We start from the raw sequence: 18,569 nt of genomic DNA on the forward strand, positions 1-18,569 counted from the left end.
CCTGTCTGTCATTTATTAGACCACAGAGAGTAGACATAACACTCCGACTGCAAGGAAAACAAAAGCTGGACTTCACAGCAGCCCATGGCTTGGCTTGTTCTAGTGACCTGAACATGCAGCCGCTTTTCTCTTGCTGTAGTGTGGCTTTGGATTTGTTCAGTCAACATAGTTGGGGGCGGGCTCTGTGTTTATTCTCAGCATCACTGTTTGCCCAGAGTGTGGCACCATTTATGTTATTCTGTTTTTAGATGGATTTAGTATCGGTCTGACAGCCCTGAAGTCTTCTGTCCTGTATATTTGCAGGGCTGACGTTTTGCTGGAGAAAATTGCAGATAGCTGTGCACTTGTCCAGCACAAAGTGGACTGCAAGACATTTCCAAACGTTATTCTTGGTCACTAGCTGCCTGGGGCCATAAATGAACCGATGACCTGCAGGTAGACGGTGCCACATCTCTATTACCAGTCCTAGCCTTTCCACTACCTCAATTATTTTTAGGTTACTGCCCAAGTTTAGAGCTAAATGGCATTGGCAAGAGACCTGAACAGAAGAGCCTTTTAAATCAGAAGAGAATAACGTTGATAAAAGGTACCAGAAATAAAATCTGCTTGCCAGACCCACTTAAAATAAATACAACAAAACCTGTCTTAAGCAATACCCTAGGGGTCTGCAAAATGTGATTGCCTGGTGGAAGTTGCCCTTAACTAAACAAAATTTTACTGGAAACCACGTGAGGAAGCTTTAAAGGGGTAGTTTGAGATGGGGTTGTTACTTTGTTGTAGTTATTTGGCTACTATGCCAATATCCCCTCTGTCCGCTGATGAACAGAAAGTCAGACCTGCTTAGGTTCTTGTGACTCTTGTAAAGAGAACCTAAAGCACTAATATAAGCACAGATAACGAGGAGTCATCTTGATCCCAAGTGACAGGCACTTGTGGTTTGGGAATTTTGGAGCAGATCTCATGTTCTCCATGTGACCCATGGTTTGCAGAACAGCTCATGAATAAGTTGCCACAAAATCATTACATTAGGTCTGGTTCTCATTAATAGTCAGGCCACTTTACATCACTCTGGCAGTGTAAAGGGGTCTTAAAGTGGGAGTACATTATATTTATACCCACTTAGGGCCTGTTGACACAGCTAGAGTAGTACAGAGTGGTCTTAGTGTAAACGAGAATCAGGTCCGTTGTCTCTAGTGCAGGTGTAACCGTATTTTGAGTAGCTTCTTCCCCTGCATCCTCGTTACAAAAATTTTGAACCAGGGATGCCCAACTTTGCCTGTTGTTAGTAGATCAGTTTGCTGAGAACTATTAACTTCTCAGTCCTTCATGAGCTCCCCCTGAAAGGAATAATCTTGCTGCTTTGTGGCTACGGCTTTCCTCCCTTTTAAGTATAGTGTCAGATTATATGCCAGAGATGCCCTCTGATCTGTTATCACCTGGGCACTTTCCAGTCTCACCCCTTTCTAGCAGCCTTTCCGTTTTAGCTCAGCCACAAAGTCAGTTGGACATTGTTGATTTAAAAATCTGCTATTAAACTAAAAACCCCACTGTTGCATTTCAGATGAGCACGTACCAGCTACTCAAACCAATGATATAGCGGAACCAGGGGGATAGCAGAATTACGTGGTTCAAAGGTCTCATTGCATGTTAATATCTAAAGTACCTTAGTGTTCCCCTGGTGAAACAAAACGTGGATGTCCTAAGAGGTTTCTACAGTAACAGGCTATGCAAATATTTACTTCGTATCATGTGGGGATGTTTGCCAACTTGATGTGTTCTTTTTGAGAAGATTTACCAGGATTTATCTCCATTTTCTGGAGCTAGCTCCTTCCATGTAAGCGAACTGAGGTCCTTTTTATATCATTTAAATAGTCTCTGAAGCTTCTTGCATCTTAAAAGCCTTGATTCTGGCGCTCATTCATTATATATAGCAATGCTCCTGGTGCTGGGGAAAATACTACAGAATTTCACATTATTTATCTCAGGGAGCCCTGCTTGTTTCTGGAACTTAGAGGATACCGCTTCAGCCAACCTGGCTGCACATTACCCCTGCTAAGTCTGGTCATGCTGAAGGCCATGCTTCGCTTTTAACCAAAGGACGTGTAGATACAGTTTTCTTAGCAGCCCACCTGCATACCTCCTAAATGGCTAGTGTAAGGTAACAATGTAAAATATCCCCCAGCTCCAGGAGTTGAGCAGACTGCCCTCTTGCAGCCCTCCTGGTTTTTGAGAGAACAGGGCTGGGCGTTGGGAAGAGAGCACATCATCACTATGGGGTTCTTCCAAAAGTTCGCTATTGGGGGAGAAAGGTGGATATCTTCATGGAAAACTATTGGGTTCAGCGTGCAGGCTTCTAACCTTATTCCCACTCCACCCCCCTTCCGTTCTGCTGTGTCTGCTGGGAAGAGACACTGTTTTAACATAGCTTTAGTTTCTTTGCAAACTTTTGGTGGAACAAATGTATATTTGCAGGGCTGACCCGTAGCTGGATAAAATTGCAGACAGCTTGTTTATATGCAGCTCTAACTGTGACTGTTAACACAGTTTAAATATTTTGGTGGTTGGATTTCCAAACTGTAAGGCCCTGTCTGTTTTGGTTTTAAAACATGATTTACCAGGGAGGGGTTGGGCCATTGGAGTGTGTCTGTATGAGTGTGATGAATTAGGCATAAGCTCCGTTTCATGCTAACGAGAGTCACCTGGTTAGATCTCCCATGAGAGAACAAGCCCTGGAGATGCAACAGTGGGATCATATTGTTTGAGAATGTCTGGATGACCAATCAGGTCACACGATTGGCGGAACAATTGGGAAATGATCTTAAAAGTTGTGAAAACTACATTTTTAACAGGGAAGGTTCCAAACTTGGGACTAAAAGTCAATAGCAAAACTCTCAATGACCTCCATGGACGTAGGAGGCGCTCAGTGAGTCACCAGTGTCCTGTTGCATTTGGCTTCATTGTTTAAATGTTGGGAACAAGAAGATGAAGGAAATTATAATCTAAAAATAACTTGGAAAATGAACTGCGCTGCAGGTCCCGAGCATCTCTCCAGTTCCTGGGAGGGCATGGTGTGAAAAGTCACCCCCCTCCCCATCTAATTTGGGAGGAGGAGGTATTGCATGATGCCCTTGCACCCAAGTGAGTGAATCAGCCCTGCCAAAGATGACATCGCTCCATGAGGTAACACGTTCCCTTTGTCCGAGTGGCTTCATCCCTGATCGCTCTCATAACCATATTTGGGAAAGTCTGAGAAGTGTTCTCTGGCCAGAGTGACATTCATAACCGCTATTTAAATCTCAGATAGACTTCAGACAGATCCCACCTGGAATTACAGATGTGCCACTAGCTTAGGGTGACCAGACAGCAAGTGTGAAAAATCGGGACAGGGGGTGGGGTGGGGGGGTAATAGGAGCCTATATAAGAAAAAGACCCAAAAATCGGGACTGTCCCTATAAAATCGGGACATCTGGTCACCCTACACTAGCTTGCCTTTGCCAGACACTTAAAGAATACAATCCGAGGTTTACGCTGGGGAGAACACAGCGGAGCATGCCTGGCAACACACCAACATCCTGTCACAATGCAAAGCGAGGGAGGGAGGGGTGGCGAGCGCAGAGGCTTGCAGGTCAGGACTGCTAGCTTCCATCCCTGGCCCTGCCTGTGTGTTGCTCTGTGATCTTGGACGTTTGGCTTCTCCGTGAAATGATTAATTAGTTGTAGGATAGTAGCACTGAGAGGGTCTGTAACTGGTTGCCCTTTCCCGAATCAGGTCATTTGCTGCCTTAGTTTCCCTACCTTCAATGCTCTGTCACAGGCTTTAAGTTCTCCCCTCCCCAGCATAGGAAAGGGGCAACAACTCCCAAAACAAATAGGCTCTCACAGCCCTTCCCAGGCTCAGAGAGCCCCCTCCAGCCCTTGGTACAGGGCTCTGCCGACAGCCTTTTGCCCTTAGTGCATGCGTCATCTCAGCCCTCTCCCTAGGGAAGCTTCAGCCAACCCTTCAGCCTTGGTTAGGGTTCTCCATTCCCTTCTCCAGGAGGGGCAACTGAAGGTGCAGGGGAGCCCAGTCCATCTCTCTACCCCAGGCTTCAGCCCCAAGGTCCTTACTCCAGCCTCACCTGTCCACAACATTATTCCATCAGGGCTACTCCCTGCCCTGCTTGGGGTAGGCCTTTACCCCAGCCCCACATCAAGCTGTGCCTTCCTATGACTCACAGGCTCTAGCCCTAGGCCACCTCGCCGGCTGCTGAGAAGCACACCTCCTCTTAGATCTTGCCTCTACCCTAGCTTCTTCCTGACTGAGCCGAGTGTTGCTTTATATAGTCCCCACAGGCAGTCACATGACCCTTCCCAGCTAGATCTTAAAGGATCCACGCCCCAGTAACAGGAAGGCTGCTAGCACGTAGCCTTGCAAATCCAGCTCACCCATTGCACTAGATGCAGTGTAAACAGAGAGTAATAGATGGTCCCTGCTCCAGAGAGCTCACAGTCTAAATAGATAGGCCGGACAAAGGGTGGAAGAAAGGATGTAGCATCATCCCCATTTTACAGAGAGGAAACTGAAGCCCAGCGACTGGCCCAAGGTCATACAGTGAGTCTGTGGCGGAGCAGGGAATTGACTCCAGATCTCGTGCGTCCCAGCGCAGCCCCTCAACCAGAACCCGTTCTTTATCCCCTACGGTTATAACAGCTACCTTGCAGGGGTGTACGTCAAGTTCTTTGCAGTCCTCTAATGAGCGCTGCTGTCCGAGTACAAAGCGTACAGAACAGTGCAAAAATTGCTGTGTCCTTGAATTTTCAGGCCAGGAACTGCGATTTTGCTGTAGAAAAGTTTGCAGGGGAACATTGTGAAAAAGGTCTTCTTGGTCAGCACCCTTTCTGAGAGCTAAACATTGGGCCAGAATTTGTGACTTGGATTTTTAAATAAAAATGAACAAACCTGTTTGTTTGGTTTGTACATTAAATTGGCATTGTACAGTGGCTGCCTCGGGTGGAAGATGGCCCTGGTCTCACAGTACTGTTGATCCCAGGAGGCAGGTGTCCAAGCCAATGCTCACGCTCAGCAGTTGCCCTGGTCTAGCCCCAAGTCTCAATATATGTCTCTTTTCCTGTCTCTGCACGGCGCTCTGTCTGGTACATTTAATCCCTACAGATCCAAACATGCTTTAGAAATTGATACCTGTAATGGAATCGCTGGGATTTCCCTGTACTGAAATGCAGCCACCTCTGGGGTGGAATGCACAGCACACAACAACGCTATACAACAGTTTGGGACAGAAAGGGTGAAGTGTGCAAAGGACCAGCACAGGGCCTATGCATAAGTTCCACTTCAGCTCTCTGACGTGAAATGGGATTTGAGCACCTTAATCTATTAACCTCATTTGGCAGCCCAGCCTTAGCCAGTATCCACCTGAGTCGGACTGAAACCAGCTATCCCGTGGTGAAAGGCTCCACGTCCTACCCCCACCCCCCCAGCTTGTTACAATGCCGAGAGAGCGCCATGCAGCACCACTGCTGAGAGAATATTCGTTTCCAGACGGGAAGTGGGGACATTCCTATATATAGCATGAGTCCATAAGTGTCACTTCCCCAGGGCCCAGCTCCAGACTTGTAACGAGACTTATTTTTTTAAAATTTCAAAGCCGTTGTGGCATAAATCTGGACCCCCCCCCCCCCCCCCGCTGCACACAAGCCCCGTTGCTTCCTTTCTGCATCTTAGGAGAGGCGCAAGCCAAAAAAAAAAAAGAATCGTCAGCTAAAAAACACATTTTCCTGGCTCAAGTGTGCAAAAAACACCTAGGTTTTTTTCGCTCCAGAAGCCCTATTTTCTGGAAAGGCTATTATGAAAGTGAGGCAGCACCAGGGGCATTTCAGACAGTTTAATATTTTGCATTTCTGTTCTCCCGCTCCCCTCCCCCCATGCAACTTGTCCTCCTGGGGGCTCCATTATTGTGTATCACATAATTGTGCAATCTCACTTTTGGGAGGGAGTGTGAGCTGATGGTAAGCGCAGAGGACTGGGCGTCAGGACTCCCAGGTTCTATTCCTCCCTCTGTCAGTGTTGTGCTGCAGCGCCTTGAACAAATCACTTAACGTGTCAGTGCCTCAGTTTACCACTCTGTGAGACTTTGTTAAGGAGAGCTGAGTCTTGCAAGGGGCTGCGTGCCCTCAGGATTCTGAAGGAGCAGCTCTGGAAATGTTTGGGGAAATAAGCAGAAGTTGCTGGTTGATTCTCCTCCCTCCCCTCTATTAAGCAGGGAAGTTACATTTAAATAAACCTTCCGTGAACAGAATGTTAAGGTTACAATTTTAAACACTCAAAAGGGAGGCAATGCAGACATCCTGGGGCCCAATTCTCTTGTCAGATACACCTGCACAGTTTCCAGTTTAACTTCAGTGCGGTTCCCCTGATTCACAGCAGGACCCTGGACTTATCTGCACCCTGTGAATGAGCTACAGTTAGTGCAAGCACCTTACCACACTGTATCTTTGCCATGCCTTTCCCACCCGTGCTGTGGGGTGGTGTGTGTAAATACCCCTTCCTCCCGCTGGGATTTTCCGGGCTCTGCTGACACTGGAGTTGTGATCTCACTCACGCGGGCTGCCCCACCCTGGCCTTGCTGAGATGAGACGTGTTTCTCTGGGCTGAGGCATGCAATGGGGTTTTGTTGCTTGTGTGCATGTAACCTGGGGACTAGGAGGAGCAGGGCAGTGTGTATGTGTCAGGGAGGGGGGGCGGGAGGTGCGGGAGCCCCATTGTGGGGACATTAGGAAATGCATCTTCAATTGTTCATTTGGGAATTACGTGAAAGGAGGGGAGACTTTCTGGGACGGGGATGCAGTCGTGGGGAGGCACGCCCTGCCCTCCAGGTCTGCAGGGAACCCTAGTCTCTCCCGAAGGACAGGGAGCCCAGCTGTTGAATGTGGGTACCTACTTGGTTCCTTGAACTGGCACTTAGCCAGGGATGTGCTCCTCTTACCCCAAAGCCCTAGAGCAGGGGTTGGCAACCTTTCAGAGGTGGTGTGCCAAGTCTTCATTTATTCACTCTAATGTAAGGTTTCGCGTGCCAGTCATACATTGCAACGTTTTTAGAAGGTCTCTTTCTATAAGTCTATAATATATAACTAAACTATTGTTGTATGTCAAGTAAATAAGGTTTTTAAAATGTTTAAGAAGCTTCATTTAAAATTAAATTAAAATGCAGAGCCCCCCGGACCGGTGGCCAGGACCCGGGCAGTGTGAGTGCCACTGAAAATCAGCTCATGTGCTGCCTTTGGCACGCGTGCCATAGGTTGCATACCCCTGCCCTAGCGTGTCCTGTAGGGACCAGCCCTACCCTGCCTGGGAAGATCTAATAGCTTTTTCCCCTCTGTAAGTCTATGAGCTTATGCACCCCCGGGTGCTCAGAGTTCAGCCCCCGCTGGCACTAAGGGCCTCTTAGCAGCAGCCACGCAAGGCTGAATCTCCCTCACTTTCCCTAATACTAGGGTGACCAGATAGCAAGGGTGAAAAATCGGGACAGGAGGTGGGAAGTAATTGGCACCTATATAAGACAAAGCCCCAAATATCAGGACTGTCCCTATAAAATCGGGACAACTGGTCACCCTACCGAATACTGATGGGGCTTTAATGGACTCTCAGAGTCCTGACTTGCTGGTGGTTCTTTTAATGAAACAAACAAGGCTTGACCGTGGCGGCTTCTGCTTTTGAGTCCCTCCAAACCCTGCCCCCCTGCTCAGAGTCGTGTGCTCCATCCTGCTTCAGAAGGGCAGGGAAACTCCTTTCTCTCTGGGTCTGTTTTCTTCCCTGGCCCGGTGGCTTTTATTTTTGTAGCTTATAAACTCGAAGCTCGTTTATTAATGAGTCACTGCAGCCCTCTGTCAGCCTGCACACAAGCCTCTATCTGTGCAGACAGTTCTCTGCGGCCGTGGATGCTTTTCCCATTACTGTTCTGGCTGGACTCCATGCACCAAAAGGGCTGAGAAAGGAGTGATCCAGCGTAGCTCTTTTTTTCCCCCTGCCCCTCTCTTCCCTCCCCTTCTGCTTCATGAAAGGAAGGCGGGATGGGCCTGTGAATGACATAATGGGAGTATGACATCAGTCTTGGCAGCCAGGGGCAGGCTATACTCTGTTTAACATTATGTGTTCTTTGGACTAGGGAAGAGGAAAAAGAAAAAGCACATTGAAAAAGTCTTTTCCCCACAATGCTGCAGGAATAAACACAATGGCTGCCCCAGCCCTGCAGAGCATTAGTTGGCCAGTGTAAACTGAACAGTTTGACGGCTGCAAACCCTCCGCCTGTCTAAACTTTGTGAATGAACAAAGCAGCCACCAGGCACCAGACCCTACTGCTGGTTTCCTTCTTGGTCTGCTCAAGGGGTAGCAGATAGCAAAGGTGGGGTTCAGATAAAGGGACCAGCTATCTCTCTTAACTGTGCAACTGGTCCCCATCCCTGGAGTATCAGCACCTCACAATCATTAATGTATTGATGCTCACAGTCTGCCTGTGCTGTAATCCCCACTGTACGAGTGGGAAACTGAGGCACAGACAGACTAAGTGACTTACCCATGGTCACACAGGGAGCCTGTGATAGAGCAGGGAACCAAAGACAGTTCTCCCAAGTCCCAGGCTAATGGCCTAACCACCGGCCCATCTTTCCTCTCTACATCTTTGTCTGTCCCATTTGAACCCAACTCCAGTGGGCTTTCGGCAATTTTGATAAAATTTGCTTAACTACATATGTTTATTGCCTCAAGCATCTCTGAGCTGCTTGGTCATTTGGGGAGCTGTGAAGAGAGCTCTTGTGGTGTAGTATTTCCAGCTCAGTTTTTATTCCTTCATAGTAATAACTGCTCTTTTACTGTGCCTTCCAGCCAAGGCTCACAGAGCATTTCCCAAAGACAAATGCATTGATCCTCACAGCCTCCCCGGGCAGTAGCATGATCCCCATTTCACAGACAGGGAAACTGAAGCCGATGTAGTGACTGCTCAACCCCTGAGCCATCCTGTCACCCAGGAGACAATTGAACTAATACTCTTTTTTTTTTTTTGAATGAGGGTACGTGACAGCCTGCATGCTGGTGAAATTTCAATGAAGAGCCTTGTTCTCTTGCCGGCTTTAGCGTGGCTTTGAACCTGTTCCGAATTTCCTCGGTCCTGGCAAAGAGATGGGAAAATGTAGCCATGGCGGTTTGTGGCACCGGACGGCTGCGTTTTGGTCCCGTCCTGCAGCCTTAGTGTGGGGTTTTATTGGTCGGTAGTTTCTTTCCTGGCATGTTTCTTTTTATGCTGTAACCTTGTTTGGTTAAGAAGCAGCCCTTCCCATGCCGGTAAGGCATCAGATAATTTTCCATACGTGCTGCAGAGGAAACAGTGGGAAAAGACGATCAGTCCTTTGGAAATGCAGCTGACCGAGAGTGACCTCCTTGTGCCGGTGGGGCCGTGTGTAATCTCACCATTCTTCTCTCACCCATTATCACCTGTCACCAGGAACCTCGCTGCTGTCACAGGCCTTGCACAGAAGAGATCTGGTGCTGCTTAAAGTCAGGGAGATTATTTTAATCTATTGTTGGCTCAGAGAAGCCATGGGCTGACCAGCAGCCAGTGAGGGAATAATGTTTTGGCTTGGACGTGGATTGTGGTGCCCTCTAGTGGTAGGACTACAGGGAGGATAAAAGCCTTACTAGCAGAGCTGGCTAAAGGAGCTATCTTTTAACTCAGGTGGTAGAAGTCTGGGGTTCTGGAGTCAAAGGTGCTTGGATCTGTTGCCCGTGCTGCAATATGTGAGGTATAATCGAGGACTACGAGTTGGCGGAGCTGTAATGCGTCTGTAAACAGCATTACACTCTGCCTGGTTGCTTATGCTGGGCAGTTTGTCTGGAACTAGCCCAGGTGGAGAGAAGCTTCTTTTGACTCCCTGCCCTTTCATGGGGCAGGCCAGGAGGGTTCATCATTCCCAGTCTTGGTCCAGGGCAAGAGTGAAGTGTAATAATCCTGGGGAGCCAGGGCTCTTCGGCTGTATTCCTTGGGCTGGCCACGGAACCGCTCTGTGCTCTAGGTTTACTCTTTGACAAAACAAGGAGAATGATGCTCAACTACCTGAGGGAGGGGAGGTGTTTGTAGGGGCTCACAGAGGAGGTGGAGGGCCTCAGCACTGAAATAACATTGGAAGATGGATGGGTAGGAGCCATGTTGCTTTCCCAGAGTGCATCATTTCCCTCAGGGGCCTGTCTGAGGCCTGAAAGAGCCTGAAGCAATGAACTGTATGGTGAGGAACACCAAAGGAGCCCTGAGCAGACACTAGGGTGTGGGGGATAATGGAGGGGAAGCCAGGAGTACGGTAAGGTTTGGGGCACAATAGAGGGGAAGCCAGCTAAATCTGTCAGGTACATTAGGGAGAACAGGAACGTCAGCAGGTATCGTATGCCGCCTGCAACCCCCACCTTGACAATGACGTTATCCACAAATCTAACAAGGCCGGGAAAAGCCGTTGCCTCTCTGCATGGTGCAGGCCAGGCAGCGCTTTGAATGGCCAGTCATTGACTCTGAAGGTGCGACTGTGCGGCAGCACGTCAGTTTGTCTGGGAGGTGGCTGTAGTTTTGGGGAACAACGTGTGGGAGCTGTCAGGGCTGAAACACTATCTCCCTCTGCCCTGCGCCTGAGGTGCTGTCTGACAGCATAAGCGGGATATTTCCAGACATCTCAAAGGAGAGAACTGAAAAAGAAATACTCTAGCTGTCTCCTTGTTATTGCAAGGAAATTAATTACCCACTGTGTGTGCACCCCTCACAGAAGGTACACGGTGCTTGCTAAAGACTTGGCTTGCTGTCAAGCCCATCCTTTCACTGAAGGTATGTAGTGTTTATGCACAGAAATCCTTAATAGCCTGGCTGTTTTCTCCTGTAGGTTAGCTGGGGTCCAGTAGCAGTGAGTAGATAGGTGGGGGCCAGGGGGATATCCAATACTAGCAATGGTTTTGGCTAGAGGCCAAAGGGAAATCAACTAAATAGTCTAGGACTATTTTGGTGAAAGTGACTGAAGTGGCACGCAGCCAATCTCAGGCTAACCAGCCTCACGTGGTTTCAGGAGAAGCTGAAGACGTTTAAACATTTGAGTGCTAGGGGCCCAGGAGTGGAGTGTATTTTGAAAGCGTGTTAAAGGAACACGGTCAAGATAACAATCCTGTAGTTAAGAAATATCATCCATCCCTGTGTTACACGGGGTTGAGGAGGGGAGGGGTGCGTTAGGGTCCTACAACCAAAAGGATTTCAAAATTGTAAGTCACTTTCCACCACTGATGCTGGGTTTTTTGTGTGTTGGGGTTGTTGAATTGGTTGGTTGGGTTTCTTTGTTTGTTTGTTTTTGTATTTTACTCGTTATTGGAGCTGGTCACATAATGCAAAAAAAAAGTTACCCGGAATTTTATTGGTGACATTCACTTCAGGTCAGAGGGTTGGTCACAAGGCCTATATGCCGCTTAAGTCCCACTTAGCCCATAGAGCTGGCTGGCTGCACAAGGATGAATTTCACCCTCCCTGCATAATGGCAAGTTTGGTGAATATACTGTCAAATAACACCAGATGAGCTGTGCTCATCTTAGCATCATTTTGTGTTTATAGTCACTTCCACATTTTCTCTGCTGCACTGGCACAACACAGCTGGGTTTGGGTTGCCAACATCTGTGTTTTATTGCAAGTATCATGTTGTTAGATGTGTTTTCTTAAAGCCCCAGAGCCTGGAGTCATGTGATTGTCTGAGAACCTCTGCTTTCATTTTAAAAGTTTTCAGCTCTCTTAGTTATGGAGAAAAGCAAGAACACTTGACCCCTAAAGACTCAAAAGCCAGGAGGCAAATGAAACCAAAAATATTTTTTTAAAATGACATCATATTTAAATCAATCTTTCCATTTTTGGAGGGGGCCTGACTCGCACTTTTTGAACATTTGAGATTGGCAGTACAAGGCCTCCAGCACTGAAGGGAGAAGGTTTAAATCCACCCAAAAGTCTTATTTTCTTTTTTTTAACCTTCATGAAGCTATCTTTTTCTATCAGGTTTTGTAAAACTTTTTAGAAAGGATAGACTAAATTTATTCGCAAGCGATGCAAAAGCCCCCTTGTAACTCTCTATACTTGTCCTCAATGAATCAGATTGTGATGCAATGATTATAGGTAATGTGGGGACAGAGGTGCAAAGCAGAGACCCAAGGAAGATATACTACAGAAATAAGACAGCATCTCCATGGGGAAGGGATTAAACCTGTCTTGACTGGAGCAGCTGGGATCCAATTCCAAAACTCATTTTTTTGTCTTGTGAGTAGGAGTCGTAAATGGTTTTGGAAGTAACTTTGATGTCTGGAAGTTAAACGCCTCCTACACAGAGTGCAGCTCATGCATGTTTGTGAGAGTTTAGCAAAGGCTGCTTCATTTTCTGCTATTATCTGGCTAGCCTGAGCAAAGGAAATGCATATTGATTTGACAAACATCGCTGCTGGCTTCTGCCTTTGTGCATTTCTTAATTGTTGTTTTGCAACACTCATGTTCCCTTCAGTGGGCTGCTGGAAATTTCTTCTAAATGTGCTATTAGCTTGGAGGAAAAATCCCCCAGGTAAAGACACCCCAACTCCCCAAACAAATGCCCCTTCCCTGTTAGGCATTCCTGTCACTAATCTCCCAACAACTCCACATTCCTGTGGTTCCAGGACAGTTTTCTATCTGTTATTTGAGAGGATTGTTGAATTTTGGACTGTGATTTTACCTTGTGTGTTCGGTTAAAAAAATATAGACCAAATGTAGGTGTCAGATCCATCAGGAGGATTAGAACTTGCCGAATGAAATCAAAGATGCAGCAGCAAAGGGAAATTGCAAGGAAAGAATTCAGGGTAAAAAAAAAAAAGGCCCTGATTTTTATTCTTCAAGGGGCACCTCTGGAACTTAGGAGAGCTGTAGAGTGGGCCCAGTCCTGTCAGGGAAGCACATGACACCTTGAAGGATCAGCCCATTGTGCTTATTCCAACCTGATAGTGTAGCTGGTCCAGCATTCAAACAGCTAGGAGAACTGCTGTATTTACTATTAGCTTGCTAGCTATGTTATTGGTATTATATTAGTGTATTAAAGAGTCCCAGTCAAGTATTTTAGGCTCCCAATTTAGGTTTTGTCTTGTGTTGCAAAACCAAATATAAATAGTAAGGGTTTTTGCTAATTTTTTAGACCATAATTGCAAAGATTCTCTCTTTTTTTTTTACTTAATCTTTTTCTTGCTGGTGTGGTGTTGAACCCATTTCCCCAGCAGCATTGGATAAGAAATGAGACTCATTGGGAACTGAAATGGAAACTGACTAGTTTGTTTACTTTTAAATGTCACTTAGGGAGGACAGTGAAACAAAGGACATAAATTGAACAGTATAAATCGTGTAAAGTGAATGGGAGGGTGGAAATAGTTCCAGTTTGAATAAGGTGCAGGTTATTAGTAAGACATGGAAGGGTTTAAAATGGTTATTTCCCCGGTGTTCCTTTATATAGAGTTCAATACGGCCCCTGTATTTACTTTAACAAAAAATATTTTGTTACTTCTCCTCTTCTAAGTTCTGCAGTCATTAAAAAAGAAAAAAGATTTTTGTATTTAATTTGAATGTGTCACTCCTGTAATTAATTACCAGTTCTTTGGCACTGGCAACAGTACATGAAGGTTCCACAGAAAATTCTATGTATAACTTAATAACTACTTTGTCAAAATTATTCCTTAAAGTAATTTCTTTATGAGGCATATTTTAGACTTCAGTTTTAAACTGGTGCCTGAGAATTAGTAATAAATTTGTCATGCCTGTAATTATTTTACTTTAAAAATGTTATGGGGGTATTTTTTTGTGTAGTGATAGGCCTAATTCATATCGACACATAGTGCAAAGCTTGGAGCAGCGGATGCTTTATAGCTGGGAAAGGTGTTATTTTTGGCTGGGAGAACTGTTCCGTTTTAATACACCAAGAACTTACTTTCTGTCTGGAATCTGGATGGAGTTTGGAGACAGTCTTTTCTAAGCCTCCATGGTGGAAGATAGACACAATGAACTTGCATGATAATAAGCTGCACTGTTCTCTTTCTTTAGGGATCTTTCCAATAACAAGATCACCATTTTAGATGTTCAGGCTTTTAAACATCTGACTTCCCTGGAAGAACTGTGAGTACATGTTACCCCTTTGTAGTCTTATGGCAGATTTAAGGCATATTTGAGCAGTTATGTAAAAATCCCTTTTGGTGTCTGGCAAGTTACCCTTGTTCCATAACACTTGCTCTGACCTTCCTGGCCCTATATCCCCTATGCCCAGGGCTCAGATGCATCAAAAGCCCTTTTTTTACTGTTTGACGCAAGCCTAATTTGGCCAGTATAGAATATTTGCACAGTGCATTTAACTGTATGAGCTAGTGAATTACTGATTAACTCTCCTGGCATTCAGGAGTTCGGATACAATTTGATTCAACCCAATGACCAGGCTGGTCAATGGTAGAATGGTCCAGTATTGTAAATGGGGACATAATAAAGGACTAGCCCTGAGGATAGTGGTATCTCAGCATGTTGGTAAGGGGTTTTAGACCTCAGTGCCCAAATCCCACTGAATTTCTTGGTCTTGGGCACTTAATGCCCTTAGCCTGTTCTGAAAAGCCCAGCTGCCTTCTTCTTCCACGTTGTCCCATCCACTGATGTCACCAAGACCGCTTGGAGAGGGAGATGAAGGTGGCTTGTTAGCGAACTCCCTGGTTTGAATGCTGCTCAGGTCAAAAGTAACAGAGTTGTTATGAGCTGGTGGATTTTCACTGGCGAAAGGGAAGGCGTTGGTGTCTCTCAGTCCAGTCCCTGCTAGGAGGTAGGTACCCAAAAGCCACCCTCACAACCAGCACTAAAAAGCCCATTTGGCAACCCCAGCAGAGAGACCAGGGTGGAGCAGCCCATGGAATCAGAGCGCCCCTTTTGCCCCTAGAAGTGGGGTTCCTCCCAGGGCATAGCTGAGATGAGCTGGTGAGGCCTGTGCCAAGCCTGATCTTTGGGTGAAGACAGGCTTCTGTCTCTAGGATGCCAAGCCAGCACCTTTCAGCTGCACAAAATCCACATAGAAAAATAACAAGAAATAGACCCATGATAAGGAAACAGAGAGGTCTCGTTAGACCAAAGAGAGACCTGGGACAAGATGGTCAGCTTACCTTGTCCCATCAGCTGACGCTCTGTGCCTCAGTTTCCCCTCTTGCCCTGGGACCCTCCACCCTGAGCTCTCTCCTACTGGCAGCAGGTTGCCTCTTTTATAGCAGGTCTTGTTCCCCTGCTGAAGTCACATGACCTGACTGAGTCATGCGCTCCATCTATAGACTGCCTCTCCCCAAAACTCCGCCTTAAAGAGGCCACGTCCCCTTAACAGATGTGCTGCCTAGGGCCCGTAAGGGCCAGCACCTTTTTACATCTGGTTTATTGACTTCTTCACCCCTGAGGGTCTGTTGGCTCCTAGAACCAGAAAGAGAAGTGTGCTGATGGCAGCACTGTACCGTTAATGACTGTACCTTTGAGATGAAAAGTCCTAGAGCCGGGCCCCCAGCTATCCAAAGCTCAGATTGGATTTTCATCCTGTAAGAATGGCAGAAAATTATTCTTATAATTATGAATTATTAAACTTTTCTTTCCCATTTTCCCTGTGTTACAGAGACATAAGCCACAACATGATTTCTACGTTAGAAGATGGAATATTTGATAATTTATTTAATTTAAGTTACATGTAAGTTCTTGTTCCTTAATCGTCAGCTCTCTGAATATGGCTCTTGTTTTCAGAATTCCCTTCCCCGGGCTCCTGCTGTGTCTCAGCTCACTTAGGGTCTGTCTACACTGCAATCAGAGGGGTGACTGCAGCACGGGTAGACATACTTGAGGTAGTTTTTATCTAGCTAGCTCCAGTATCAATAGCAGGGAAGCAACACCAGCATGGGCTAGGGTCCTTGGGTGGGGGTTATACATATCCAGGGTCCTTGGGTGGGGGTTATACACCCTGTGCTGTTGTGGCTTCACTGCTCTCAATATTCAAGGTAGCTAGTTCAAAGCTAGTGCGGTACGTCCGTCAGACTGACAGCTGCAGTTGTGGTGTAGATATACCCTCAGGCTATGTCTACAGGCCCCGCAGTTTGGTCTGGGAAGCTGTGAACAGCTGTGCGCACAGAAGTGCTGCACCGTAACTCCCCTGGGTGAATGCTGTGGCGCTAACTAAAATGTTCCTAGTTCACATGAATGTGGTCGTGTTTCAAGAGGACCATGTTAACACCAACTAGGAACCTTTTAGTTTGCGCCTGCAGCATCCACGGGGGGAAGTCACGCTGCAGCACTTTGGTGGGCAGTGCTGTTCTCATCCCTGTAGTCCACGGGGGCAGGGTAGACGAGCCCTCAGGGAGTTTGCAACAGCACAAGTTTTTTAACTCACGTTAGCATTTTCAAAGCACATGACTCCGAGAAAAACAAAATGGCTGGGAGTGGCGAGGCTAAATCTCTGCTTGACTTCCTACTGTGGAGCATGGACCTGGGACTCAAAGAACTGCCTGCAGCGGGACTGGGACCCGCAAGACCTGCAGCCATCATAATGGGAGCGAGATTAAAGAATAGTTGCACGCAGGACTATAATATCTAGCTCTTACGTAAATAAAACCCAAACTAGGAGCATGTGGGTCTTTGTCTTCTTCTAGTGGCTGGGCCACAGGTTGAGAGATCAGTACATTTGCTACATGTACCAGCAAGGGGATTTAATTCTTTAGCTCAAGCTTGTGCTTTTAAGACAAGAGAACTGGGTTCAAACGCTGCTGGCAGCACAACTACAGTTGGTTGTGCAAACATCTTCCCAGCTCTGTCCTCGTTGCAGTTGAATGCCAAAGGCTGTAATTTAGGCCAAACACAACTGCAGTTAATGTTTCCATCTTTTCATAAAACTGCCACTGCGTTTGCATTTCTTTTTTGATAGATCAATTTGATTCTCGTAGATGTTTTTTAATGACACTGTAAAAAATCTCCCTTAGCTACAGAGGTTGCCGTTGCAACCAACTGATGTTAGATGGTAGACTATTTTGAATATAGGATTATGGCTGTAATTTACTTCTAATTGCAACAATTATTTGTATTGTGAGAAAAAAGTGCTTGCAGTACTTGCCTAATTCTAGCCTTTAGAAAAATCATGTTAATTATTGCTTGATTCTCTATTCATTAACTCCCCTAGTGAGTCTTTATGAGACATTTCCTTGGAGTCGTGCAGATGGGAACAGGGGGATTTTTATGATGGTGTAATTAACACTTATCGTATGGTTCCCATTGTCAAGTTAATGCATAATCTTTCTCTACTCTGTTCTAGAAACTTAAGTCTGAATCCATTTCTTTGTGACTGCAAACTTTCCTGGCTCCCCCGCTGGGTGGAAGAAAGAAAAGTTAACGTTAGTCGGCTGCTGGATACAAAATGCGCCCAGCCTCCTGAAGTGGCAAACCTTCCTCTTTTCAATGTTTCATTCACCAGTGTTACTTGTGGTAAGGAAGGGGGATGGGCTCTGGTTTATGGTGAAGGTAAATCTAGTGGAAACGTTGAGATCAAAGAGGCTGATATTCCTCTAAGGACTCTTCCATCCTGCAAGTCATCTCAGCTAGTTCTCATCTAGCCCACTCAGTAATGATGGCTCGTTGGTGAATCTCAGACGAGGTCCTGGTAGACTGGAATCCGTATCAGTAATGGGGCTCCTCTGTTGTCTGTCTCAGCATTGGTGGGGCAGTGAGGGGGAATCTTGTGCTCCGGTTGCCCATGCCACACCTGTGGTGTGGACAAAGAGGGCTTCATCTTCCCAGCAGCCAGCACCTTTCAGCAGCACGTTTTTGCCTAAATACGCGCTGCATTTCACCTTTATTTTTATCTCCGCTTCGCTGCTCAGACCAGAGATCAGTGCCTGCCACGCTGGTGACTTTATTAAGTGAGTCCCCATTCACTGAGAAGAGGGCTGAGACCAGTAAACTCATTACTCACAGGCCACCAAAGCAACCACCAGATGGTGGCCTCTATGTCCTTTTTCCTTAGGCCCCAATTCATCAAAGCAAGTAAGCACGTGCTTAACGAATTGAAATCCCTTTGAAGTCAATGGGACGTTAGCATAGGCTGAGTAGGGATGGAGATGAGCAACTGCATCAGTGCTTTGCTGAATCAAGGCCTTAATCTGGACAATAGACTTTCCTCTAAGGCAGGGGTCTCAAACTCAATTTACCTTAGGGCCAGGGCCAGTCCTCAAATCCTCCCAGTGGGCCAATGTCACTCATGCTGCCCAGAACCTGCCTCCCCAAAACTCCGCCCCCCAAAAAAACCTCCGCCCTCCACCTGCCCAAGGCTCTGGGACAGAGTTTGGGTGGGGAAGGAGGTCTGGGGTAGGGGACTGGGGTGCAGGCTCTGGGAGGGAGTGTGGGTGTGGGAGGAGGTCTGGGGTGCAGGTTCTGGGATGGAGTTTGGGTGCTCAAGGGGTGTGGGGAGGGGAAAGGAGGTGCAGGCTCTGGGAGAGAGTTTGGAGACTGAGGGTGTGT

The 18,569-nt window shown here is 46.7% G+C and overlaps 1 protein-coding gene across 2 annotated transcripts in view; it reads left to right on the plus strand.

Moving 5' to 3' along the window:
- Nucleotides 1–18,569, plus strand: part of PKD1 (polycystin 1, transient receptor potential channel interacting) — a 134,037-nt gene that overhangs the window by 38,733 nt on the left and 76,735 nt on the right. For both annotated transcript variants that reach the window (XM_026650565.2, XM_026650566.2), the window contains exons 2-4: nt 14,106–14,177; nt 15,688–15,759; nt 17,368–17,537. In XM_026650565.2, the coding sequence (XP_026506350.1) occupies nt 14,106–14,177; nt 15,688–15,759; nt 17,368–17,537 (314 nt within the window). The remainder of the gene's footprint in view (nt 1–14,105; nt 14,178–15,687; nt 15,760–17,367; nt 17,538–18,569) is intronic.

Source organism: Terrapene carolina, unplaced genomic scaffold (genome assembly GCF_002925995.2).
Source record: "Terrapene carolina triunguis isolate 2854851 unplaced genomic scaffold, T_m_triunguis-2.0 Scaffold93, whole genome shotgun sequence".
In the NCBI taxonomy this organism is placed as follows: domain Eukaryota; kingdom Metazoa; phylum Chordata; order Testudines; family Emydidae; genus Terrapene; species Terrapene triunguis.